The following is a 26,082-nucleotide window of genomic DNA, read 5'->3' as shown; positions in this document are numbered from 1 at the left end:
ATCCAGCTCAGATCCACATCTCATCCTTGGTACGTCAGTCCCTCCTAGGTGAAGTGTGGGATCAGGGATCTGACCAAATGGACACTCCTCATTTACCAATGCCTGACTGCAGAGCAAGAGAGTTGTTAATCAGAAAAGTCTTTTAGGGACTTGCATATGCAAAACAGGAATGAGTGCAGAGCAAAGTGTGTTCATGAAGCTATTTATCTGATACAGACACTAATTACAGCCCAAAGAGGAGCGCTGCACTCGTAATTATAATAAAGCAGCGCCCTTGCAGCCCATAAGGCATAGATCTTCGAAGCACTTCAAACTCATCTTGTTACCATCCAGCAATTCAGCAGATTCCCAGGGCTAGGACACTGGGAACTGCAGTGGCAGATAAGATAAGTTTTGGTGCTAAGCAGCAGGAGACCAAGCTCCAACCTAGCAGGGTGTCCATGCCTGGGAGCCAGGGGCGCTCTGTCCCCATCCTGACGCGCTGTCCCTGGCAGGTACATCCGGGCTGAGCACGTGCTGCGAGCCAGCACCCTGAGCAGCGCCTGCGCCGAGCAGCGGGAGCAGCACGTGCTGTACCTGGAGCACGTGGTGGTGCGGCTCAGCATCGCCCACCCGCGCCGCGGCGACCTCCAGATCAGCCTCATCTCTCCGGCCGGGACACGCTCACAGCTCCTCGCCAGGAGGTGAGAACAGCCACAGCCAGGGCCTGGCTGGCCAGGCAGCATCCTCCTGTGGGGGGGTGCTGTAAGTTTCCTCGGGTTTTTGGGAGAAGGTGGGAAGCACGCACAGGTTTCAGCTGCAGGAGAGCTTTGTGCAAGGGCGTGTGCATGCAAGGATCCCGAAATTCCTCGATTACCTATTATCTTTTCTGATAAAATATGACACTCAAAGTCATGTTTCGTGGTGCATGGCATTATTGTTGCAGGGTGTTTGACCACTCCAATGAAGGCTTCAAGGGCTGGGAGTTCATGACTGTCCACTGCTGGGGGGAGCGGGCGGCGGGGGAGTGGACCCTGGAGATCCACGACACGCCGTCCCAAGTGCGCAACCCCGCCGTGCAAGGTGAGCATCCCCAGTGCCCAGCAGCGCCTCTCGCTCCCAAAATCCTGTGTAGGCTGCTTCGCTTGGCTGTAAATTTTGCTGTGAGTTTTATGGTCTCCAGCAAAACTGTATTGCCCAGATTTTTACAAATGGGAATGAAACGTCAGCTCTGAGTGCAGGAGGCTGCCGGTCTGGCTGAGCTGGAAGCTGGTTTTCTTGCAGTAGCAGCAGCAGTAAACTGGCTGCACCCGAGAGCCAGGTTTCCAAAATTAAACTGTAATGAGTCAAAACGAGGAAACCCAGGAGCTGTAATTGTTGTTTGTTTGTTTTGCTTCACTGCTGGGACATCTGGCATGTGGGCTGGTTGTGCAACGGCGCAAGGGGACGATGCCCCTCGGGCTGCAGACAGATGGACATCCTCCCTGGACTGCCACCACGCTGCTGGGGGGTGGCTGGGCTCAGCATGGCCCCCTGCATGTCCCCAGCCCTGCAGTGTCCCCCCCTGCTCCCTGAGGAGCAGCTGTGTGGGCAGGATCCGGCCCTGCTGGGGAGCAGCAGCCGCCTGTCTGGCTGGGGGCACCTGCCCGGGGCTGCCGTGTGCTGTGGGGGTGTTCAATCCACACAATCATTGATAGGAAGCCAGGAGTACATTAAAGATTTCTCCCACGCTACTTTCTGGCGGGAGCTGCATTGCACAGAAAGTTTCTGTTTGGGGCCTTCACCCCAAATCTTTTGAACTCGGAGAGCAGCAGCAAAGCGCCCACAGAGCTGCTTTTGCCCCGGTATTTACAGTTTGTGGTGGGTGTTTCTGAGCCCCTCACGGGCATCAGGGCTTGGCAAAACACAATGAAAATGAGTGCATTAAATCATCCCCTCAGAAAGTCTGCACTGGTTTTGAAGCAGAGAGGGCACAGCAAGAAGAAAAAGAGGGAAGACTCTCCCAGCTCATAGTAGAAATGGGTATTAAATGTTAATTTAATATCAGTTAAATACTATGAGTGTCATGTCAGTGATACTGTTGCACCCCCACATCAGCCCCGTGCAGCCTGGGCTTTCCTCACACAGGATATTTTAGATTTAAAGCAAATTCAATTCTTTTTGGCAAAGGCACTTCCCCAGCTGATGCTTGACCCTTCGCAGGCTCCACACCAGCACTGCTCAGTGCAGCAGGTGTGTCCTCTCATGCCTTTGGGAGAGCCAAGGGATTTGGGTATTGCAAATTTTAAGCTCTTCCTGGAAACACAGGGATTAGGAGTTAAAGCTGAGCACACTGTGGGCATGAAGTGACTCGCATTGATGGGGAATTGGAAGAAAAACAGCCTTGGAAAGAAGCAGCAGCATTTTTGGATTCTCTCCCCAAAGCCATGTGGTTTGTGGAGGGTCTTGGTGTGGGTGTAAAGCCTTGGGGGGTCTCACCAGGTGCACTGCAGTGTTTTGGGGGATGCCAAGCTGAAACCTCTGTTATATCAGGCAAAGAGGTGGCTGGAGCAACAGCAGCAAGAAATAATCCAGTGTGTGCCGGGTGGCTTTTGTCAGACAGAAATAATCCTCTATTGTAGAGCTTTTAAAATTACTGGTTCTCTCCAGTATTGGACTGTGGTGATGCTGCGGTTCCTCAGATGAGTTATGGAATTAAAAATCCCTTGTAAGTGTCTTAAACAGCTGCATTTGTGTGGGCTGGAAGCTCAAGGACTTGTGAACATTTCTGGGTGTTCAGTGTTTGCTTCTGCATTGCTGCCAGCTATGACACCCTGATGGTCCAGCCCATCCTCCTCCTGCTTCCCCAAAAATGGGTGATTCAGGGAGCAGGATGGGTGATGTTGTGCCTGCCCCACAGGGAAGCTGAAGGAGTGGAGCCTCATCTTCTACGGGACAGGAGAGCACCCCTACACTGCCCTGAGTGGGCCCCAGTCCCGGGGCAGGTCACTGGAGGTGCCAGCATCGGAGATGGAGCCATCGAGAGCTGCCTTCCTGCAGAGCCAGGTGGAGGTGGCGGAGGAGGAGGAGGAGTACGCGGGTAAGCGCCGCCTGAGCTGCCACGTTGTTCCTCCCAGAGTGCTCAGGAAAATGAAAACCCTGATGAAAACTGGGGGAGCCATGAGCCTGATCCTGCCTGGGGCTGAGGCGGGCTGGGAGGAGCAGTGCCTGTGGCCAGCACAGGGCAGCAGGATGGTGAAATTAGAAGGTAGGAAAATGCCCCCTCCCAGCCACAAATTGGTGGTGCAGCTGTCTGAGGGGTAAAAAAAGCTCCTCTGCCTACCTTCCCTCCTCCAGCATGGGCAGGGGCGGGTGTCTCTGCTGCTCCCTGAGGAGCAGGTCCCTCTTTCAAAGCTGCTCCTGCACCAGTGTTCAGCCAGAGGATGGCTGGGTGGGATTTGTTCTGGGAAGGATGAGCTGCAGGAAGGATAACCACCCAAAGCCACGCAGCTCCATAGGATAGATAGCATAAAATTTTAAATATAATAAATATAGTATATAGAATAAGATGGGGGAAGGGTCCAGGTGTCAACTGCTCCAGGGAGGGTGTGCTCCAGGTGCCTGGAGGGTGCTCAGCTTTCTCACACTGAGCTGGTCTCTCCCTCCTCAGGTCCGTGCCACCCTGAGTGTGGTGACCAGGGCTGCGATGGCCCCAACGCCGACCAGTGCCTGAACTGCATCCACTACAGCCTGGGCAGTGTGAAAACTGGCAGGTGAGGGGTGGTGGGGTGTCCCCATGGGGTCCCCGGGTGACAGCAGCAACTTTTCTCAGGTCTCACAGCTCAGTGTGGATGATAGATGTTTGCATAGAGAAAGAAGTGTATGAGAAATTAAATGGGTGGAGGGGGAGGTGTGAGGATCCCTGTCCTGAATTAGGGTAGAGTGGGGTGGAGCTGGAGAGTCCTGGAGGATCTTGGCCACATATTCCTCCTTGGGGAAGAAGCTTTGGCTTCACTGGCTGGGGTCACCCACACACAAGGGACAGCCAGCTGAGCTGCCAAATCACTTCAGGAACTGGGCTCTCTTGGGATGGCACAGGGAAACTTTACCTGCAGCTGGGACAAGAGAATCCCTGTCTCTGTATTAGAGCTGTGAATTTCAAGACACTATAAATCACAAGAATAAGAAGTAAACGAGCTCAAATCGCTGCCAAGGCTGGGGGACACCCCGAATGCTGTGGGTGAGGAGACAGTGGGGGGTGCCTGAGGCAGGAGGTGACCAGTGCTGGCACCAAAGCCCTGCTGTTTCCCTGCCAGGATGTGTGTGAGCTCGTGCCCCGCGGGGTTTTTCGGTGACGACGGCGCGCGGAGGTGCCGGCGCTGCCACAAGGGCTGCGAGCGCTGTGTCGGGAGGGGCCCGAGCCAGTGCACGGCCTGCAAGAGGAACCTCTACCACCACCCCGAGATGGGCACCTGCCTGCTGCTCTGTCCAGCCGGCTTCTACGCCGAGGAACGTAAGGATGGCTGTCACCTGCAAGCTGCAGCCTCACCATGGGCAGGGGGTGCTTCTATTTCAAGTGCTATGGGTGGAGAGCTCTTCCTTGATTGAGCATTGGCTTTGAATTTCCCTCTTGACACACTTTGCACAGTGAAGGGAGGAGGGAAACCTCTGGGTGTTCAGAGGGTGGTGCAAAGCAGAGGTGCTCAACTCAAAGCTCTTAATTAGGAGACTGTAATTAATGATTCTGGCTGCTTGCAAAGCATATTTCTTTTTAGCAAGTGGTGACAGATAAGGTCACCTGCAATAGTGGTGATCTGTTGGGGAGGGATGTGCCTTTCCACCCTGGGGAGCTGGTGCTGGGTGCAGTGGGGCTTTGCAGCTCCTACTGCTGCTTGCAAATCACCATTCGGATTTTACTCTCCCTGCTTTGCTTTGTTTTTTGAAAGGTCAGAAACGCTGCCTGAAATGTCATCAAAGCTGTAAAAAATGTGTCGGTGAAGCAGACAAATGTACTGCATGCAAAGAGGGATTCAGGTAAAACACCAGCACAGGAGGAGTTTATACCTGCAGCACTCATACCTGCGGTTTAAATTTGGGAAAACCGATGGGAAATTAGGGAGTGAATTAAGTTCAAGACCAGAAATCCTGCTTCCATGGTGCTGCAGCTGTGGTGCAGTGTGCTTCAGGTCTGGGAATTTAAAGGTGGTGATTAGCGTCCCTTTCTTAGTCGAAAACTGTGATTTAAATTTAATTTCATTTTCCCCCGTTATTTCCAGAGTGGTGGGTAAGTGCTATGTAGAGCTGGTACCAGCCTGAGCTGCTCCAGGCAGGCTGAGAATCCCCACTGCAAATGCAGAAACCCTTCCCTCAGATTCATCAATGCTGAAAATTTTATTTGATGTACCTGTTGAGTGTGGCTAATACAGGACAGTGATTTTCCAGCACTGCAGGTGCAGGCAGGGCAGCCCTGACCCTGTGAGGACCACTGGGTGCCACTGCCACTGGCCCCATGGCATCTGTGGGACACAGAGCCCAGTGTCAGCACTAGGGAGAAGCTGTTTTCCATCCCCAGTTGCTCATGCAAGTACAATCCCAGAGCAGTCTGCAGCATTCAGGCACTGTGAGTCAGAGCCACAGTGTAGCAGCAGGGCTCACTCAGACAAAGAAATTCCCGCTGCCAAAAGATTATCTACTCCCTCAGAAAAGCACAAGTGGAGGCACTTGTCAGACATAATCCGCACGGTGCTTGTTTTTTATTGTCCAATATCCTTTAAAGCCGGGACTTCAAATCATCCCTGCCACGGCAAAGCAGCGCCGGCCCAGCCACGGTGCTGAACCAATTTCCTTTTATTCCAGGAGCCTCAGTGGTGCAAAAGGTCTTCAGGAGAGCCTGGCTGGCTGCCCATGGGAAAAAAAATAATTTTATTTCCTCCTGGATACTTAATTAAGGAACCTGCAGCTGTCCCTTTGGTCCAGGCAGGATTTAATTTCTCCTGAAACGCTGGCTGGCTTTCCAACACCTCCTGCACTGCAGGCTGAGGATGCTGTAGGACAGTAGGGGATAAGGAGATGGGAGTGGGCTGTGTTGAGTCCCCATATCCTGTAGCTTTGCGTGCAAATGTTCTCTGCTTTGCCTGCAGTCTGGCAGGGGAGAGCTGTGTGCCAGAATGCCAGCCTGCCATGTACCTCAGCCGGGAGTCCCAGCGGTGTGAGACCTGCCCTGCCAGCACAGGTATGTCCTTGGCCCCACAGCACCCCATGCAAAACCCCATACCCCTCGTGCATCAGATGCCAATCCCCACTGTACCCACCCTGAGCTGAGGCGGAGTGTGCTGGGGGGAAAGCAATCCCCAGTCTCCAGCACGTCCTGTGAGGTATGTGTTCATGCTGGAAAGGTTTTAAGGGGAGTTTTTACATTTTTATTAGAGCCATTTTTTATTTCTCGATCTCCCTGAAGCCAGGTGCTTTAGTTTAATAAGGTTGCGGGGGAGGCTGTAAAACCCTCTCGTAGTGATGGAAGGTGGCTTTGCAGAGGATAAAAATGTCAGGCAGCTGAGGTGTGTTATCCCGTGTTATCCTGTGTTATCCCAGCCACCCCACGGTGCTGGCCTGGCCACTCCCAGCTTCCCCAGCTGCCTCAAGTTGCTCAGCATTCCCTTTAAGTCCTGCCTTTCTTGCTTCCTGCAAGTCCAATTATTTTCCATTGTTAATGTTTGAGTCTGCCCTCGAAATCATCATAGATCTGATGATAATATGATCTCCAGACAATCCGTGTTCAGTGGCATGAACCTCTTTTATCATACATGGGCAATTGCCTTAGTCTAAATCCAAAATATTTATTGATCTTGTTGGCAAGCCTGGAAGGGAATGGGCTCTTAATCCCTGAAGAAAATTATTTCCCTTCTAATTTTTATTCCAGTCAGTGTGAACGTACTCCACCACAATTATTTTTCCAGCCTTTTCTCGTCTCCTTTTCCTGCATAACCATTCCTCAAGCTTGGTGCGTGGAAGCCCTTTAATGATACCACCTCCATCACTGAGCTTTGCTGTCCAGCCACAACACACAGGCATCAGAGTGGGGCCCTCTGCTTTCCCAGCTCCCCTCTGGAGCACTTTCCTCCTCCAGCTCCTTCTTGGCCCAGTCCAGCATTTTCTTTTCCACCCTGGATAAATCCAAACCGGTGCATGCTTGGGCTGATGGCCCAGAGGGGCTTTTGATGTGCTGTTCCTCACCGAGCCCTGGTAGCCAGCTCTTGGCTCTGCAGAGGCACAGACACTGGGTTTTTTGGGATGGAAGCTGAGTTTTTGGGGTGGGAGTTAAGCATATGCGCGGGACCCTGTGACACAATAAGCATCTCGTTCATGAGCAAAACAAAGCCAAGCTGGTGCCCCCATCACTTATGGGGCTGTGGCCATGCTTGCACTCTCTCCAAAACCACCCAGGTGCCATTTTGCCTTTTTCCTTCCCCACAGGGCCAGGTGAGGAGGACTGCACCCCCTGCACCCCCGGGGGCCCTGCACCCCACTGGCGCTGTGTCCCCGCCTGCCGTGAGGGGTTCTACCCCGCCGACAGCCACGGGCTGCCCAACAAAGTCTGCAAGAGGTACAGAACCACCAGAGCAAAGCCAGGGCTGCCAGCCATGACAGGATAATGCTGGAAACAGCTCACAGCTTGATGAAAATTCAAATAGGGATGAGGGAGCCAGGGCAGCTGTGGGGCTGGACCCCACACGCCCCTGCCCTGTGGATTCCAGAGCAGTGGAGCCGCACACTCCCCCGCCAGAGCCAGCCAGGGTGTCTTGGGGCTATGGTGGAAGGGGCTCAGCCTCAGCCCCAGGCCCTCTGGAGGAGGTGTGGGAGGAACAGCAATGTTTAGGTAAATATTCCAGCTTTCAATTAGACCTGCTCTATTCACCCCATGGCCATGTTGGAGGAGTGCTCCCCACTCCTTGGCCCAGCACAAGGCTGTGTGCGGAGCCAGGGAGATGCCGGGAGGCAACAATTTGCTCCCACTCTCTCCGGAGCTCTGTGCTTTAAGTGGGGAGTGGGAGTGGATTCAGCCTCACGAAAGTAAACACGAAAGGCAAGGATTAAAGATGACTTGGGAACACACAATGCCATCCCTGCCTGCTGGGGTTTCACTCACCTGCACTGTTTCTTCCGCAGGGAGGAACAAGTGACCAGCGTCCCTTCCCAGGGATTTAATTTTCCTGTCCCCAGGCAGGAAGCACAGTGCTGGGCTCTTTACGCTGAGCAAACGAATAGGAACAGCACAGGTTCCCTTTGCAGCTCTTTTTCTAGCTGGGATGGCTGGGAGGTGAGGTACATGTCCCTCTGAATCTTCCCAGAAGGCAAGAGCTTTTGGGATGTCACTAGCTGTCACTGGGCATTGAGTTTGCCTCACCAAACCCCAGGGCTTCAATTACATTTCAAGCTTCAAATTTGCCATTTTTCACATCCTCTGGTTTGGCCTGGCTGTCACAGTGCCAGCAGATGTCTCTTGGCTGACAGCTCACTTAGGGTGGCCTGACCAGGGTGTTGGTGCTGGCTCAGGCCACAGCAAGGTCTCTGTCCCCAGGTGTGATGACCACTGCTCAGCCTGCGAGGGCTCCAGTGGGAACTGCCTCAGGTGTAAGGAAGGTTACAGCCTCCTCGGTGGCTCCTGTGTGACAAATGAAACCTGTACCAATGGTAAGTGACAGAACTGCTGGCAGAGTAGTGCTCCCCTGGTAGCAAAAATTTGAAGTTTGGGGGATTCCCTTCACCATTTAAAGCTAAAAGTGCTGGAGCTCCTGGGCTTGCTGGGGCATGGCTGCAGCGGGCTGGGCTCGAGCTGTGGGGGCAGGTGGCTCACCTGATATTGCTTCTGGATATCTGCCTGTTGCTCAAACACATCCAAGCATTTGTATTTTGTTATAGTTGCTCTGCTCGCTGCAGAGCTCCTTTATTCCCCCATTAAAACCATGTGAAAGATGTCCTTAAAAAACGACTCCTTTTCAATTCTGTCTCCCCCAACACTGGCACAGTTGCTGTGCCTGTTACGTGCAATGTTTGTTTATTTAAAATGTTAATCTGCTCTCATTTTCTCTTGTTCCTCACCCCGGCCTCCCAGCTGACAAGACTTTCTGTGAGATGGTGAAATCAAACAAGCTCTGTGAAAAGAAGCTGTTTGTGCAGTTCTGCTGTCAGACGTGTCTTATGGCCGGGTAAAGTTCAGCGGCTGCATCCATCCAGGACTTCCACTGACTGCCAGCCCAGTTTTGCCAAATGTTTAGGACAAAAGTTTATTTTTTCAGCTTTGGGAGAGTTTACATGGTGCTGTCAAGCATTCGCTCTAAGTTTGATAGCTTTAATATCACTGTCGGCGCGTTTCTATAGCAATATGTTAAGCAGAGATTGGAGCGTACCCTGAGTGATCAAGGCCTGGAAGCAGCAGACAAGTGGTGATATTAACACTCTCAAACACTCCTGGTGAACAGGGACCAATGCATGATCCATGTACACACGCTTGGTTCTTCGCAGAAATCCTACTGATGAGGGAGCCCTCGCCACAAGGGAGGCAGGACTTCACACACCTGCGAGGAAAGAGCCGACGGTGGCTCATTTTTGGTGCCCTTTTGTGCCAGGTGCCAGCTGATGCAGACCTGCATTGCAGCGCTGTGCTCTGTACACAGGTAAAACGATGAACCAGGCGGCTCCGGAGCGGGGCCCCTCAGCCCAGCCCGGCACTCCTGTTCGGATTCGGTCGCTCACTGCTTCCCTCTGCCCGTGGCAATAACTGGAGGTTTGAGGACCAAAGCCAGAGCTGCCCCACGTGGCTCTGCAGGTGTGTCAGCCCAGCAGGTAACTGCAGCCAGGCAAAACCCGTGTGCCTACAAAGAGTCGTAGGGTTTTGGGGGGGGTTGTCCATATGGACCAGCCTTACCATGAAATGTATTTCCTTCCTGGAACTGCTTGTACATTGCTGATTAAGTCAGTTCTGAACAAGCTAAATCCTTCCTCTAAACGAAATGTTGTCCCAATTAATCTTTCTTGGCATTTTGCGTTATGATCCTCCCCCTGTTTTGTTGGGTACACCCCTTTCTCTCTCACAAAATCCTCCTGTTCATGACAGTGATTTTTCTTGGGCATCTATTTCCCAAATGAGACATTCCAGGGATCCAGCCAGGAAACTTAATTCTACAAAACCCTTCCCTGAAACAAACCTTTTCACGCTCTCTCTTAATAGTAAGTCATGTGGTGTTTATATAATTGTGTTTAAAATATCCTTGGCTATGTTGTTTTACAGATTTTTAAAAAATAACTTATACAATCCTTTTTTTTTTTCTCTGTGGACTATTTTTTATATGGGAGTGGGGTATCCTTTTGTGTCTTATTCCTTCTCTCTGACCCTGCAAAGCCACTCTTTGCACCAGATGTATGTAAACACTTTCCTACATTGCATGTTCTGATTTTCATTGTTAATAGTTTTAATGAGTTGAACTTTTCTCCAGTGAAATTCTCAGTACAAATTGTCACCAGTTCCACACGGAGCTGGGATAATCCCTGCTTGGTTTCAGCTGCAGCGACACCTGCCCTGCCTGGGCTTGCCCACAAGAGCTCACCTCAGCCAGGTGGGGAGGAGAAAGCCACACTGTCTCCAGCCCTCACCTGCCTGGACAAAATCCAAGGAAAGATGGAGCTTTGGTGAACTGATCTTTAAGTTAATAAACTATTGATCTCCCCTGACAAATGAATCTGTGCTTTTTCCAAATTCATGCAGCCCTGATTGGAGGCACTGCACGTCCTTTGCTGGACAAAGCAGCTCCCCTGGCTGCAGCTCTTGCTCAGCTCAGAGCACCTATGCTCAGGAACAATGAGCTGCATTTGCAAAAACCTCACTGTTGTTGTCATAAAGGTCTTTTCCTTCCAGAAGAAACCCAAATCCCAAATACCTGCCCTGTGCCAAGCTGGGCTGGTGCACCCAGGGCCATCTTACTGGAGTTGAGGGCTTTGCTGCAGCAAGAGTGGCTGTGTTCTCCAGTGTGGGGGGTCCTGGATGAGCTGGCAGAAGCGCTTGTTCCCCTTTCCCACCCACACAAGGGGCATCCTGAACCGCCCAGTTCCCAGCAGCTGGGAACCACGGGGCCACTGTTCCCTGTTGGCTGTCTGGGAAGGAGAGGAGCCTCTGGTGTGGGTGGGGAATGGAGAGAGCTGGAGGGAACCCTTTGTTTGTCGTGTTGGTTTTGCAACAACCACAGGCCAAGTGCCCAGGGTAGTGTCTGGATATCTGGAGCTGAGGTTTTTAAGTGAGGAAAGAAAGAAAAGAATGGAGCCCTCCCACAAGGGAAGATTCTTTCTCAGAGATGTGCAGCTGTGGGCTCCTGCATTTTGTTGGTCTTCACATTCATCAAAAGATGTGAATTAATCACATACAGTGATTCCTTCTCCTGCTGCAGGATTTCCCTTTCAGTCTCAGGCCAAACCAGAGGTCAGAACTGGGGTGACACACTCCTGGCTTCTGCTCCTTTGGTTGGAAAATACCAAACTTCATTTCTCCTGCTGTGTTAGTGAAAAAAACAGGAGCTGTGGATCAGCCTTCCAGTTCCCTGGCTCATAGCAGCCTGCCTCTAAATACTGCTTCCTGGTATATTTAGATGTACTGAAATGCTACAAAGAAAGGAAAATGCTTACTCCTACATCTTGATATAACTTAAAATACGCACTGGGGAAGGCAATGCAATTTAAGACGACCAGTCCCCAGCAGTCCCAGCTCTATCCTGCTTTCTGCTGCCTTCTCGCCTGCCAGGGAAAGAAAAACAAATTCTGCACATTGAATTCATGCAACAACATCAGCTTCCAGCGTTTCCCTCAGAAATCATTCTTGTAAAGTAATAAAATTCAGATTATTTCTCCAAGCTGTTGCAATACTTGCTTGGAGCTATTAAAGTCTGACTGGTATGCTCATAGGATCAAAGTGGCTGTGTCTTCAAGATAAATGCATATTTAGGCAATTTATTAAAGCTCATTTCTTTTTTGTCTCTTGGCACCAAAGCCAAATCTATAATAGCTGTTTTCTGGAAAATCTTAGCGCAGTCTGACTCCTCGTTTGCAGTTTGGCCCTGGGGTTGCAGCCACAGCCATCTGCCATTGTGCAGTTGGCAGGTGGGGAACACAGATCTTAAAAATCATTGCTTTGAGTTTCCATTGCAAAGAAAGGACTGTCGAGAGCTTGTGTGCAGCGTCTGAGACCCAGAATCCATCTGCTCGCAATTACAATTCTATTGTGGCTGTAGAGCTGAGGCAAACAGATGTATTGTGCTAAGGGAGACAGGTCCGTGTTTTATTTGGCCTTGTCAGAGGCAGGACCTGCTTTCCAGGAGGCTGGAAAGAGTCTCCTTATAAGAACTGCCTGAAATGACTAAAGTCTCTGTTGTCTTGAACGCTGCATGATGCCTGAGTCACGTACAACAGTGCTGCTAATTCTTGGGTTTTTTCTTGTGACAGCTCCCTCTTGTTCTTGCTCCCTCCTATGTTATAAAACAAATGCAGCTGTTATAAAAACCTGACTCTGTGCTTTCCCATACAGCTCTGGTGGGGGAGTTTTCACAGCAGGGAGCACAGGAGCTGCCTGAGCCCAGCTGGTCCCTGGCAGGGCCAGCTCTGATGCTGCGGTCTGGGGACTGAGCCAGGCATCATGCCTGGGGTGATGCCCTGAGAAGCTCCCAGAAGAAAATCATGAGCCATCCCTGTGCAGTGCCAAGTGTGGCTGCAGTGTTTAGCCTGTTATCACATCTTCTGGGTTCACAGAAATGTCATGGCTCACAAAAAAATATCCTTCCTTGATAGCAGTGGAGAGAGAAATCATCCTTCCTTGTCCAGCTCTGTGGGCCTTGAAGGCTGGGGAAGGATTTCCCCAGAAGTATTGGCTTGGTGACATTCGGCAGGGTTTGGGGGTGTCCCTTTACATGTCACTTTCAGTCCAGTCACCTGCACTGTTGTTCACCCATCAGCTGAGCCCTTCCCAGTGGTGCCAGGCAGTGCCCCAACCTCAGATCCAGGGACCTGGGAGAGATTTTCTGGCCAGACACAGCAGCCAGAGCCACCTCTGCTCCCCCAGGGCTACTCCCAGCTCTTCCTTGCTGTTCCCCAAATTCCTAAAGCCAGTAAGGGGGATGTAGTGACATTGGCAAGCACATTTTATCTCACAGATAAATGATGTGTGTGTCATGCTGCAGCTTGTGGGGTGTTCCCAGCCCATCACAGCACCTCTGAGACCAGGAATGCATATGGAAGTGACAGAGAATCCTGCAGGGGGATGCTGCTTACGGGCAACACAATGTCCAGGAGCAAAGGCTGAGCTGCTGCTGGGATGGACGGGAAGCACCGAGAGCTGTGGTTGTTGTGGAAGGTGCCCTGGCTCTGCAGCAGGAGGGGAGCAGCAAGAGCTTGAACTCGGCTCTGTCCGAAGGGAAGCACCAGCCACGCCATGAAGTGTGCTCCTGCTCTGCCTGGATAAATCTGTGCCTGCAAACACCAGAAGGTGGGAGGGAAGCTGTGGTGGCATCTGTGCTTCTGTAGGGCACTGCTGACGGCAAAGCCAAGTCCCTTCTGATCCTGTGACCCGGGGCTCAGGCGTGGGGCTGGGAGCTGGCCCGGAGAGGAGGGGGATGCAGGGATGGGTGTTGGAGGCTGTACCAGCCCTCAGGAGGGGGATGAAGGGATGGATGTTAGGGGCTGTATCGGAGGGAAATGTAGGGTTGGGTGTTGGGGGCTGTATGGGCCCCTGAGGAGGGGAATGCAGGGATGGGTGTTGGGGCTGTATCAGCCGTCAGGAGCGTAACGCAGGGATGGGGCTGTACCAGCCCTGAGGAGCGGAACGCAGGGATAGGGCTGTACCAGCCCTGAGGAGCGGAACGCAGGGATGGGGCTGTACCAGCCCTCAGGAGGGGCGGTCCGGCCGCTCGCTGTCTCGGCGCTCGGCTGCGCGCCCTGCGCCGCTCGGCGCTCAGCGCGGGGTGCTGCGGCTGCGCGGCGCGGCCTGGCGGGGCCTGGCGTGCGGTGTCTGCGTTTGTCTCCGTGTGTCGCCGATTCTCGCCGTGTGTCGCGATGGTGAAGCTCACGGCGGAGCTGATCGAGCAGGCGGCACAGTACACCAACGCCGTGCGCGACCGGGAGCTCGACCTGCGCGGTGCGCGGGCCCCGCGGGGCGAGGGGGGCTGTGCTGGGAGCGGGGCGGGCGGGCATGAGGGCTGAGGGCCGGGGGCCGGGTGTGTGTTTGTGCGTGGGGCCTGGGGTGGTCAGTGATGGATCCCGGCTGTGATGGGGCTCGGATCTTGCAGTGGGGCCTGGCTCCCTTCGTGGCCGGAGGTGCCGGAGCGGGACGGGGAAGCCGCGGGGTTGGGGATGAAGGGCCGTGAAAGGGGCTCCAGTGGCTTCGGAAGCTGCGGGGGATGTGAGGGAGTGAGTTACAGAATGGTAGAATGGTTCAGTTTGGAAGGGAGCCTAAAGATAAGTCTCGTGCCTACCACCAAGAAGGGGAAATTGGGGGAAATGTGGGAGGAATGTGGTGATGGGTTGAGATATGCCTCCAGCACGAGGGATGTGCCAGAAAGGTGAGTTTGGCTCGGAGAACACACACAGGCTGAGGGGGAGGAAGAAGGATTGAAAAAGCCATGAGGGTTGTTGGGTTTGAGGGGGAGAGTTTGGTCTGGGAGTGGTGTGGAGGAGAGGTGATCCCGAGGTGTTTTGTCTGAGACTTATCAGCATCCTCTGTCCATCCAGATATGCCCCCACACACTCGGTTTTGCTTTGGTCTGCTCTGCTGTGGGCACCATCTAATCCCTGCCTTGCACTCTCTCTCCAGGCTATAAAATCCCTGTAATTGAGAACTTGGGTGCCACTCTAGACCAGTTTGATGCCATTGATTTCTCTGACAATGAGATCCGCAAACTGGACGGGTTCCCCCTGCTGCGGAGGCTGAAAACGCTTCTGATGAATAACAACAGGATTTGGTAAGGGGCTGTGTTTTGGCCTCATGGCACCCTGGGGCAGAGGAAGATGCTCTTGGGAGAGGTGTGTGTGTGTCTTCCGTGCTGGGTAGGTGCAGGAGGGTTTGTTTCAGGCAATAAGATCAGCACTGAGCACTGTGAGCCTTCTTTCAGTTTCCTTCCTCATTCAGTGCAAAAATCAGTGTTTCTCAGCCAGGACAATGAGATGCAGAGTTTGGGACCTGGCCAGATCTTTGGATTTCAATAATCAGCTCCATAAAGACAGAAAAAAGGGATACCTTCAAGGGAATGGATTTAAATCTCATATTGCATCTAATATTCTTGCAGTGATTTATTGCCAGCTTTATTAGAAACGTGTTTTGGATGCTCACCCAAACTTCTACCAGTGTCAGACTGGATTGTTCTCAGGGAGATCCTCTGTGCTATTGTGTTTCTCTGTGTATTTCCACCATTGCTAATTCCTGCCCTAAATTAAACCTTTGTTTTTTCTTGTTCTTCAGTCGGATTGGTGAGAACCTGGAACAGGCTCTGCCCAGCCTCACAGAGCTCATTCTTACCAACAACAACATTGCTGAACTGGTAAGATATGATGGAGGATAAAGCTAAACAAGCTTAAAATTTGTGGTTTTCGTCTCTCTAATTAACCATTTTCCTCAGAGCTGTGCCATATCCTTCTGGTAATAGTTGGTTCTTTCTCTTTAGAGTAATATCCTACAGTTTTGGCAGTAGTTAATGGTGTACATGCTTTAATGAACATGATTTGCATCATGCAGTAGAACAGCAGTCACAAAGCTTAGTGGTCTTCCTATTAAAATAATTGCAGTAATTTAATTAATCTCTATAATAGATATGACTTCAGGAACTTTGTTTTCAAATATTTGATTTTTTTTTTCTAAAAATACTTAAAATTTCTTGCTGTGCTCCCTTTACCCAGGGTGAGCTGGATCCGTTATCAACCATTAAATCATTGACTTACCTGAGGTATGTAATCCCAAAAAGAAAAGTTGCTCTTCCTCTGGTGTTTGAACTCTGCTGCTGGCCTGGCCCTTTGCTTTTTATGAGCTAAGAGAGATCCTTTATGTCTAAAAATTGAATTGATAAAGTATTTCCTCTACTCTTCATAAACATCTGGTAATTAATGTATCAGGTTTTATATCACTGACAGACTGTTGGGATAATGAGATGTAACATCTCTATAAACCAATGCATAAGTGCTGAAGTGAACCTTTAAGAACCTAAAACCAAATGGTTTAATCTGTTGATAAAAAAACCTTAAAATACATGCAAACAAGGACTTTTCAATAATATTCCATTTGAAAGAAACACAGTTTATTCTGTGATTTTTCAGTTGATCAGTGTCCAGATAAGAGGAGTGATGTTTCAGTTATTTTTGGGGTAGTATTATGATTATTTTGAGGTTGTTCTTTATGTCATCCTTCAGTTAAATCTACTGAATTGCTGAAGTGCAAGTTTTTCCTATAGTTTCCATAATATGAAGGAACTGTCACTAGGCTTATTTCATGGTCACAGCAGGAAGTACATTAATGCATTTCAAGTATATTAATATATTTCAATGCAAGTGTATTTTAAATATTTTGTATTAAGAGCCTCTTTATAACCTTTATTTACTTCACAGCGTTCTAAGGAATCCTGTAACAAATAAGAAACATTACAGATTATATTTAATTCATAAAGTTCCCCAGGTCAGAGTTCTGGATTTTCAAAAAGTAAAGCTCAAAGTAAGTCTGCTTGCTTTTGATTTCGGTTTGGGTTTTTTGGGGTTTTTTGGGGTTTTTTGGGGGTTTTTTTTTTTGTTTTTGTTTTTGTTTTTGTTTTTTTTGGGTTTTTTTTGGTTTTTTTTTTCATTCTTAAAAATTCACTACTAACAGTGATCTTGTTGCCATGGTTGTAAATTTTATTGAAACTCTGTAAGTGGCTCTACAATGCTCTCATTGTTTTCTTTTGTGGTTTCATTCTGTTAAGGATATAATGTATTTAATTATGTTTAATTAAGTTTTAGTGCCTTTGTTCAGTGTTACTCTTTTCTGTCCCTGTGGTGTTGGTAGGAGACACCTCTGTAGAAAGAAATGAGCAAACACCACAGCGCTCAGCTCTGGGTGGGGAATGAGTGTGGGAAAGAGCTCTTAAAATTAAGAGCATGATGTTGATACATCTTTGAGTGTTTGGGCAATGTTTATCTGCTTGTTCTTACATCTGGTCTCCATGTACCAATTTCACTGATGAGGATGAGCCAAAGTGTCTTTCTTGGCCAAGACAGAAGCTTTGCAAACTGTGATGTTCTCAAATTAACTTTGTGTGTGTGTGTGGTATCGCTGTAGGAGCGACAGGAGGCAGAGAAAATGTTCAAGGGCAAACGGGGTGCACAGCTTGCAAAGGATATTGCCAGGAGAGCAAAAACGTAAGATAAAACAAACAAATTTACACTGGCATCCTCCTTCAGAAACACCACTTTCTTTGTGTGCAGTATCAGGCAGAAAACTGAAATACCAGCTGCTGGCAGGATGCCTCAAAAGCTTTGGGAGCCAGAAGTGCCTTGTGCAAGCACCCCAAGTTTTGGATGGTGGTGAATACATCTCAGAAATATTTCTGAAAGAGATAACTTGATCAAGGTGGATTCAACAAGCAGGAAACCCTAATTTTATATTGTTATTTAACTGCAGAGAGGTGGCCATTATTTAATTTGTGTTTGGTGGAGTTTTTTCTCCTACATGATTAGTAAATTAATTATTTTGTTTTGCCAGGGAATAAACTGTAAGGTCTGCTGCAGTTAGGAGATGAAATACAAATGAAAATCTTTAATTAAGCTGTTACAGTATAAGCTATTACAGTATATGTTTATTTAGTTTAATTGTTAAATGGTGCATCATATGTTTTGATCAGCCTATTTGGTAATAAGAATTCAGATCATGTGTGGCAACAGCATTTCTAAATTCATGGTTAAATAGAAAAATGTCTTGAACTTATTTAGCATTTAAAACTACAATAGATGGATTTGAGTTTGAGTTTGTGAGTGGGATTCAGGTCTGTGACAGTTTTAGAATAAGCAGGTTTAAAGCAGCAGCAGCAGCAAACCTTTTAACCATGAAGATGAATTCCAGTTTAGTGTAGGCTTTACTTTTGGCTGTTGTAGTATCACATTTGACACATGAGAACAGAAAACCCATTTTCAGTTACTCTTTATTTATCCACCCTGCTTTTGTAATGGCAACAGACCAGCTGAGTGTTCAACAACATCCAAATTGAAGAGCTTTTGTCAACTGCCTGATTAATAAAGTTAAGATCTGCCTCTGAGCAGATGAAAAGGTGGGGGGGAATGGGACAGTGAGGACAAGGTGCTGGTGTTTCTGAAGGAGGCAATTCTTCACTGTATCAGTTTGTTAACAAAGATAAGATACTACACTTGATGGAATGAAATGCTTTCAAACCTAGTTTGGAAGCATTTCAAGTTAAGAGAAGCAGCTATTCTTCAAAAAGTGTAACAGCTCTTTGTTTTCCTTTTGAAGCTTCAATCCAGGGGCTGGTCTGCCAACGGACAAAAAGAAAACAGGGCCCTCCCCAGGGGATGTGGAGGCAATTAAGGTAAATATGTCAGGAGAAAAGATCCAAAGTGAACAAACATTTCCCTTGTGCTGTTCAGACAAATAGATCAGTGTGTCCTGACTTTGGTTTAGGTTCTTTTTCTGTAAGTTTTGTTCTTACCTACCTGTATTTTGAAAACTTAAATGAAATGTAAACCTGAGCTTAGAGTTCTTCCAAGGCAGGGTGGAGGTAATGATTTGTCATTAGTAGAATTCTCTAGAACTGGAATTTAGTAGAACTTTTGTAGGTGTTCATTGCCACTTAACTGGTAGAAATCTGGGTTTTGTGTTGAGCAGTGTGACCCAGGGTGTGTGAGGATTCACTGAGTTCTCTGTTTCTCAGACTGCCATAGCAAACGCCTCGACCTTGGCTGAGGTGGAGCGGCTGAAGGGCTTGCTGCAGGCGGGACAGATCCCCGGCAGGGAGCGGAAATCAGGTCACTCTCTACTTCTGCTACTCTTCTTTAAACAGAATCCACCTCTCTTCCTTGCTCCTTGATGATCTATGTGATCCCTGTAGGGAGCTGGGTAGAAAAAGTGTGAGTTTGTCATCTGTGGAGCACATGCCTGGCTCTGTGTGATCTGCCTGGCCTCGAGTGCAGCTCCAGGCTGTCGCCTGCACTCCCTGCAAAGTGATGTTCCAAACAGGTGCTTTGCTGCACTGGGTGACTTCAAAGTTCATCCCAGTTATTTAGCAAAATGAGATTAATTACGGAGTCTCTGGACCCGTGCTGAGCATCAGTGCCTGGGGTGTGGGTGCAACAGTGAGTCTGGGAGCTCTGCCGAGATGGATCTCAGCTGCAGGCCGGCCATAGCACCACTTTTCTGTGCATCGGGGCTACCTGGATTTTCCTTTCCCATTATTACTGCTCTGCAGAGGGGTGGGGAAAGAACAGGAACGTCTGCAGCAGCTGCCTTAAAACTCTGATGTGTCCTTTCAGGCCCATCGGAGGACGGCGAAGAAGAAATGGAAGAGGACACAGTGCCAAACGGATCGTAGCCCGGGCTGTGCCGCTCCGACGCTCCCCGGGAGCCCTGTCCTGACCCAGGCCGTGCCGGTGTCCCCGGCGGGGCCCCATCGCCCCCGTCCTCGCGCATTTCGCTGTTCAATAAACGAACGGTCCCTTTTTCGCCGCTGGCGCTGCGTCCGCTTCCCGGCCGGGGGCGGGACGGGAGGGGCTTAACGCACCCTGATTGGCTGCCTTGCGCCTGCTCCCTTCTCTCATTGGCCGGCGCAGCTACACATTATCCCGGGCACTCTGCCAGCGGCCGCGCGGCGCTTCCGGGCGGCGGTGGATGGGGCGGGCCCGGACGTGAGGCGGCGGCGGCGGACTGGGAGGTGATTGGCGGGGCGGGGCGGGCCCGGACGTGAGGTGGTGGCGGACTGGGAGGTGATTGGCGGGGCGGGGCGGGCCCGGACGTGAGGTGGTGGCGGACGGGGCGGTGATTGGCGGAGGGGGGCGGGCCCGGACGTGAGGCGGCGGCGGGCGATGGAGCTCGGCGGCGCAGGCCCCGCGGCGGGGCCCGGGCCGGAGCTGGGCCGGGGCGGCCTGGAGGCCCTGCAGCACACGGGTGAGGGGCCGGGGGCCGGGCTGAGGGCGGGGGGCGGCGGGGCTGAGGCGCGGAGCCGGGGCCGCTCCCCCGCCCGGGTGGGCCCCTTGCCGTGCGGCCCACGCTCACCCCCGGCCTGTCCCCGTCGCAGTGGGCTCGGTGCTGGCCAGCTATGGCTGGTACATGCTCCTGGCCGCGGTCGCCGTGTATCTCCTGGTGCAGAAGGTGTCCCGCAGCCTGGCGGCGCGGCCCAGCGGCCGGCGCGGAGCGGCTGAGGCGGCGGAGGGTGAGTACAGAGCGCGCTGCAAGCCAGAGTTCGGGTCCTGCGGGCCCCCACGGGCCTGGCCGGAGGGCTGGGGGCCGCTGGGACCCGCACGGGGGTCTGGAGGTGGCAACAGCCCAGGAGAGACCCGGGTGTGAGGGGTTTCCGTGGAAGGTGACTCTCGGATCCTGACCCTGAAGAGATCGCCGAGAAAGGCTGGGCTAAGGGAAGTATTTTTAAAGGATTCTGAAGAAAAAGCCGTGTCCCAGAGTTTGGGAAATGAAGGAGCGGGACATTGCAGGACAGGGGATATCTTCTCTTTGGTGGTGCAGGACTGAGGGGATGGAGGCTGGAAGCACCTGTTGTCAGTCATCAAATAACTTTTAGGCTTACAAACAAAACCAAAACGCCCAAATCTAAATCCTGGGGAAAATACTTCTATAAATATTCAATTTTTATTAATATTCATAATTCCCTTCCAGTTACTGTTTCCCAGTTCCTGCTCTGGCAGGACTGTGTACATTTGGGGTGTGACACTCTATTATCTTTGGGAGTGTGGCACAGGTTGTAAATTCACAGTCACGATCCTGGTGAGAAGCACAGGCTGTGCTCATGGATCTGCCAAATCCATGAGTGCTTGGCACTGACCCCTTGGGCACATGGGCATGACAGGATGTGGGGCCCCAGTAAAATCTTATTTGTGTGCCCTTATCCTTCTGCTGTTCCTTTGTGATGATAATTAAATGGTGATTTAATTGCCCAAACTGCCTGTAAAATGAAATTACTGAAAGCACTGACATTTCTTTTTCATATTCATCACTGAATCGTAGCAAAAAATAAGGCAAACAAATGTGGAGATGCTTCAGCTGCTGGAAGAAAACAGAGCAACATTTGCCTTTTTTTGGGGTATTATTTTCCTTTAGACCTTCAAAGGCCACTCATGGAGAGCAGTGGTGACTCAGTGTGGATTTTCTGAGACCTCCAGGTGTCTCTTGAGATGTGTGTCATGTGTGTAAGTGATTTCTCTGCTGATGGAGGGTGTTAAATCCACTGCTGCACTGACACCAGCAGGACCCATTGCCAGAAGGAGTAGGAGTGAATGTGGGCTGGCTGCCTCATCCTTCTGGGTAAAAGAAGTTCTGTGGGTAAAAATGGTCCCTGTGAAGCCTGGATGATATTTCTGAATTAATTCGTATCTAAAAAATCTTTCAGAAACAGAAGGAAGTGTCCTTTAAGTGTGAGGTTTAAATTTTAAGGTTAGGTACACTTGTGTCCTTATTAAAGTCCTTATTAATTACTGTTAAAGTAATTGCTTTAAAATAGTAAAACATGATGAAATTTAATTCAGCATATGACTATAAAATATTAGCTGGACTGAACTTGAGCTGTGATTTTCTGCAAAACAGCTGCAAGAGAGATGTGAGCCTTTCCTTATTACAATTCTTTGAGGGGACCATCTACTACCATCTAGAATTTACTTGGAGTAGCTTTGCAAACTCTTTCCTGATTTCCTAGAGCCTGATGTGGTGGTAAGAAGACAGGAAGCTTTGGCAGCAGCTCGCCTCAGGATGCAAGAAGAACTGAATGCACAAGCAGAAAGATACAAAGAAAAGCAAAGACAGGTAACCAGAGAGCATTTCTTCTTTTAACTCATAAATTTGTCATCAAGCACTTTGCTGCTGTAAAAGACAGCAGCAAACTGTAATTGTGTGCCAGGGTTGCTGTGGGCCTGCTGTTCATTTTCCTACAGGTAAATCTGTATCTGCAGGAGCTTAGTTGTGTGTGCAGTGAATGGCTGGAGGGATTTTGCTGGCACATGTGTGTGTTCTGCTCTTAATGGCAAATATAGGTGTTAGAAATGTAGCTTAGCATTGCTGCAATTTAAGGGTCTGAATTACAGCTTGAGCTCAAGAGTAGTAGCAAATTGCTGAGTGGGGCAGTGCAGAAAATGGGTGTGATCAGCATAGCAATAACACTGATCATCATCCCACCTCTTCTGGTTTTGCTTTTGCAGTCAGATACTCAGACCTCAGTTTATAGATGATGCTTCAAGTAATATTGGTAGTTAAAAGCAAAGGAAAAGTTTTTTCTTTATTCTGTAGAGCCCCATGTTGTGCATTAAATTACTGTCATATGCAATACTCTTTACTTAGTACTTTACATAAACTCAGGGTTTAAACTTGCTGCTTGGTTCTGTTTTACTTTCAAAATCTTTTAAAGTGTCAAGTGGCCAAAAGAAGCTGCAGACTCAGTCAGTACAATCCTGAGGAGGGGAAGAGATGTGGGTGTATGAAAAGAGTAAATTCTTCCATAATCCCAGAGGTACTGCATCAGATAAATACAGTTTGATGAGTCTGTTTTGGCTGTTTCTGGGATTCTGTTAGCTCTGAAATCTCAGTTTTAAGATTAAGCCTCTATCCTGATTTGTTCTGTAGCTGGAGGAGGAGAGGCGAAGGCAGAAGATTGCCATGTGGGAGAGTATGCAGGAAGGAAAAAGCTACAAAGGAAACCTGAAACTGAATCAGGTAACAACCATCTTAATCAGGTCACAGTTGTGATTAAGGGAGCTGAAATTCACATTGAGTAACTTTTTGCTTTTCTGAACAGCAAGAAGCAGAATCTGGTGCCTCTGCCTCAACAGTCCCAAAATCTAAACCAAACAAAAAGCCTTTGAGAGGAGGTGGTGAGTATGGAATCCTCAGACACTGTGAGCTTGGAACAGGTCATTTATCCAGCTGTTTCTGCAGTCTCTCTACATACTCCTTGTCTTTTTCAAGGGGGGAAAAAAAATGTTCCTTTCAAAGGAGCTCTTTATCTCTTATCAGCTGGTCTGCTCTGCCCTTTGTGCAAAAGCCGTCAGGAAGTTTTGGGATGACTTTTTCCTGGGAAAAGAATGTGTCAGGTGTTTTGTGAATAGGCTTTGGCATAATTTACTGAGATTTTTGTCATTCAGAATTACTGATTCTTACAGTATTCTTACAGTATTTCTGGGGACCCCCCCCATTATTCTATAAGTGCAGTAAAATAATTTAGTGTCTGGTCTGTCTTCAAAGCACCTGTAGTACTGACTAAATGCAGGAAGAGGATATTTTACTTTGTATTATGTAGATTCAGAAGATTAAATAAATTATGTAAAATGTCATCTTTTTTTTTATATACCACAATGCTGACCTATTGAGCATATAAATCCTGTAGATGTATAAAATCTTAAAAAACACCAGAAGGTCTCACTGTTAAACTCAGTCACCTGAATCATCTTGATGGATGAAGTGTTTTCTATGGCCTCTCATTGCCCATGTCAGTTCACTGGCCATGCAGGCAGTCTGCTTCCTCTCCTCTCAGCCCAGCAGCCCTTGCCATACCTGCAGGTGCTAATTTAGGTATATTTTAATGACAATTTTCTGTAGTGGAGTGGATCATCCAGACAGCCTCAGTCAGGCTGGAAGTGAGGCCCACTAAAAATGCAGTGCTGAGTAAATTACTTGATTAAATGTTTGAAATTTGTGGATTCCTGATTAAACATTCTAAACCTCAGTAATAGTGCAGTGCTGGGATTTTCTGCTTTTGAGTATTTTTCCTGACATTTGAAGGAATGAGTGATTGATTCATCTTAGGTTGTTAAGATGAGGGTGTGAGTCTGATGCTATCTTTGATAGCTCTGTCATGAGATATTTCCCTCCCTGGGGGATGATAAATGCAGGGGTCAGCTGTGCTGAGAACCAGGATCAGGTCAGCTGGGTTTGGGCACCCTTCCAGCTGCTACCTGTCCTGGTTTAATCCTCAGCAAAGTCTTTGCTTAAGTAACCAATTACAGAATTAGAGGTCTCAGGTCTTCCCCTGAGGTAGATCAGCATGGAGTGAAAGAACCATCTGTGCTGCTCAGCTGCTCAATTAAGCTAGAAAGCAAAACTTGGCTGCTATGAGAAAAACAAATTTCAAAGATGAAGGTGATGCTGGGAGTTTCAGTGGAACAGGTTGCTTTGAAACGCCCCTGGTTAGCAGTGCTGCTAGGATTTGGGTTCTTATGTTTGTGCAGAACAAATTGAAAATGTTTGCCAAGTTGTAACTTTCTGAATGTGTTCTCCTGACATGAAGTTTCCCATGGTTACAGCATTAGGATGTTCAACTAAAGTGTACTTGCCTTACTGCCTATGTTTGCCTTTTCAAATGCTCTAAAAAAAAATACTTTGCAGTATTAATGAGTGGGTTTACCTTTTGACCTTCAGAGTATTCCTTGCAGGACTGGAATAAAGGATTATTTCAAGTTCCTGACTGTTTGGGCTCTTGGAGTACAGATACACTCTACAGAGTTCTCTCTAAGAGCTGCTGTTGCTGCTCTATTTATCCTGCAGAGCAGCACTGCAGCTTTAGTGCAGACTCAGAAAAATTAAATGGTAATCAATTTCAATTTCATTTAATCCAATTTGATCAAATTAAAACAAGTGTTTTGCAGTGGCTTTTAAAGAAGAAAACCCTCTCTAGTCTGGATGTTCTCTGTGCTTTCATTTTCCCTAAAATGCTGTGTGTGTAAAGTGTGAACAAGGTGTAAATATTATGAGATCTATTTCTAGTGTTCCTTGTGCCTTGGTGAAGGGCTGTGGAGGGTGAATATTGATGGAGTGGATTTCTGCTGTGTGTTCTAGGCTATAACCCCCTGTCTGGAGAAGGAGGAGGGACGTGCTCCTGGAGACCCGGCCGGCGGGGCCCGTCAGCAGGTGGATGAGGCTAATGTCCCTAGTGTCCCCTGGCACTAGCAGCCTTGATCCTACCCCCTGTCTGTCTGCCTACAGCTGGCCTGTCACAGGGACTCCTTTGGGGCTGGTTTAGTCCACATGGTAACTTAAAACATTTTTTTTGTTTGATTTACACCGTTTCCAAATTGTAATGCATTGGCAGATCCTACACCAGAAAAGCACCTGATCCTCTTAGAGAGGGCAAAGAGAGAAGCAATTTCAGTATTATCAATTAATTTTCACTCTTCTGTTGAGAGGGGGTGTAGTCTCCAGCCAAGGTGAATCATCTGGGATTGTGAGGTCTGGGCTCTCTGGTAAATTTAGTTATCTATAGTCACTTTACCTCAGTAAGATGAGGATATTTACCATCCTCAGACATGTTACCAGATTTACCTTTTACACAGTCATTTGGAGAGGAAGGGTATTATCATTGGCAGACAGCTTGAATGTAGGCAGAAGGACTTTCAGAAAAAGCACAGGTGATCTGACAAATGCCACGGATTTGCACCGAACACCAGTTATTGCTGAAGAATCTCTGTGACAAGCCAGCTTGAATGATGTTTTCCTTATAAATGGTGAACAAACCAGTGAGGATTACTGATGCTAGACAGCAGACAGGAGGTTCTTGCTATTCCTTTTTTTCCCTTTTTTCTTTTTTTTTAATTTCAACTGCTTTGTAAAAACAAGACACTATTAATATTAAATATAACTGCAAACATCATAAATCTAGTATTTGCAATCTCTTGGTTTTGTACAGCATCTTTTTTATAGAAGGCATTTGTTCTAGTGCAATAAATGTGTAGAAAGCAAGGTGGGTGACCCTGCTGCAGCTTGTGCAGCACCAAAGCTGAGGGTGGTGTGTGCTGAGGAGGGTTCTGGCCAGTGGAAGTGTCACACTGGCAAGAGAGGGATGCAAGGAGTGTGTGGTGTTCATCCTTCTGGTGTATGTCCAGCACTGAGGACAGAAAACAACTGGTCATCATAACCAA

The 26,082-nt window shown here is 48.9% G+C and overlaps 3 protein-coding genes across 3 annotated transcripts in view; all 3 read left to right on the top strand.

Moving 5' to 3' along the window:
- Positions 1–10,690, top strand: part of PCSK6 (proprotein convertase subtilisin/kexin type 6) — a 33,584-nt gene extending 22,894 nt beyond the window's left edge. Inside the window, exons 12-21 of the mRNA XM_056499554.1 lie at positions 495–683; positions 926–1,062; positions 2,879–3,058; positions 3,629–3,731; positions 4,275–4,471; positions 4,905–4,992; positions 6,099–6,190; positions 7,432–7,561; positions 8,537–8,649; positions 9,071–10,690. Coding sequence (XP_056355529.1) covers positions 495–683; positions 926–1,062; positions 2,879–3,058; positions 3,629–3,731; positions 4,275–4,471; positions 4,905–4,992; positions 6,099–6,190; positions 7,432–7,561; positions 8,537–8,649; positions 9,071–9,168 — 1,327 coding nt within the window. The 3' untranslated portion in view covers positions 9,169–10,690. The remainder of the gene's footprint in view (positions 1–494; positions 684–925; positions 1,063–2,878; positions 3,059–3,628; positions 3,732–4,274; positions 4,472–4,904; positions 4,993–6,098; positions 6,191–7,431; positions 7,562–8,536; positions 8,650–9,070) is intronic.
- A 3,132-nt stretch (positions 10,691–13,822) lies between these two features.
- Positions 13,823–19,678, top strand: SNRPA1 (small nuclear ribonucleoprotein polypeptide A'). Its single transcript, XM_056499553.1, has 9 exons — positions 13,823–14,128; positions 14,804–14,951; positions 15,449–15,527; positions 15,883–15,929; positions 16,585–16,687; positions 17,288–17,367; positions 18,473–18,548; positions 18,891–18,984; positions 19,489–19,678. The coding sequence occupies exons 1-9, from the start codon at positions 14,047–14,049 to the stop codon at positions 19,545–19,547; spliced, it is 768 nt and encodes a 255-aa protein (XP_056355528.1). The 5' UTR covers positions 13,823–14,046; the 3' UTR covers positions 19,548–19,678.
- A 326-nt stretch (positions 19,679–20,004) lies between these two features.
- On the top strand, positions 20,005–25,818 carry SELENOS (selenoprotein S). Its single transcript, XM_056499552.1, has 6 exons — positions 20,005–20,119; positions 20,250–20,384; positions 21,876–21,982; positions 22,796–22,885; positions 22,968–23,043; positions 25,004–25,818. Exons 1-6 carry the CDS (start codon positions 20,038–20,040, stop codon positions 25,081–25,083), a joined length of 570 nt encoding a protein of 189 aa, XP_056355527.1. The 5' UTR covers positions 20,005–20,037; the 3' UTR covers positions 25,084–25,818.
- Positions 25,819–26,082: the final 264 nt, after the last annotated feature.

The sequence above is a fragment of the Oenanthe melanoleuca genome, chromosome 10, assembly GCF_029582105.1.
Source record: "Oenanthe melanoleuca isolate GR-GAL-2019-014 chromosome 10, OMel1.0, whole genome shotgun sequence".
NCBI lineage: Eukaryota > Metazoa > Chordata > Aves > Passeriformes > Muscicapidae > Oenanthe > Oenanthe melanoleuca.
Note: the sequence above shows the minus strand (reverse complement) of the source record. Positions and strands in the feature narration are given on the sequence as shown.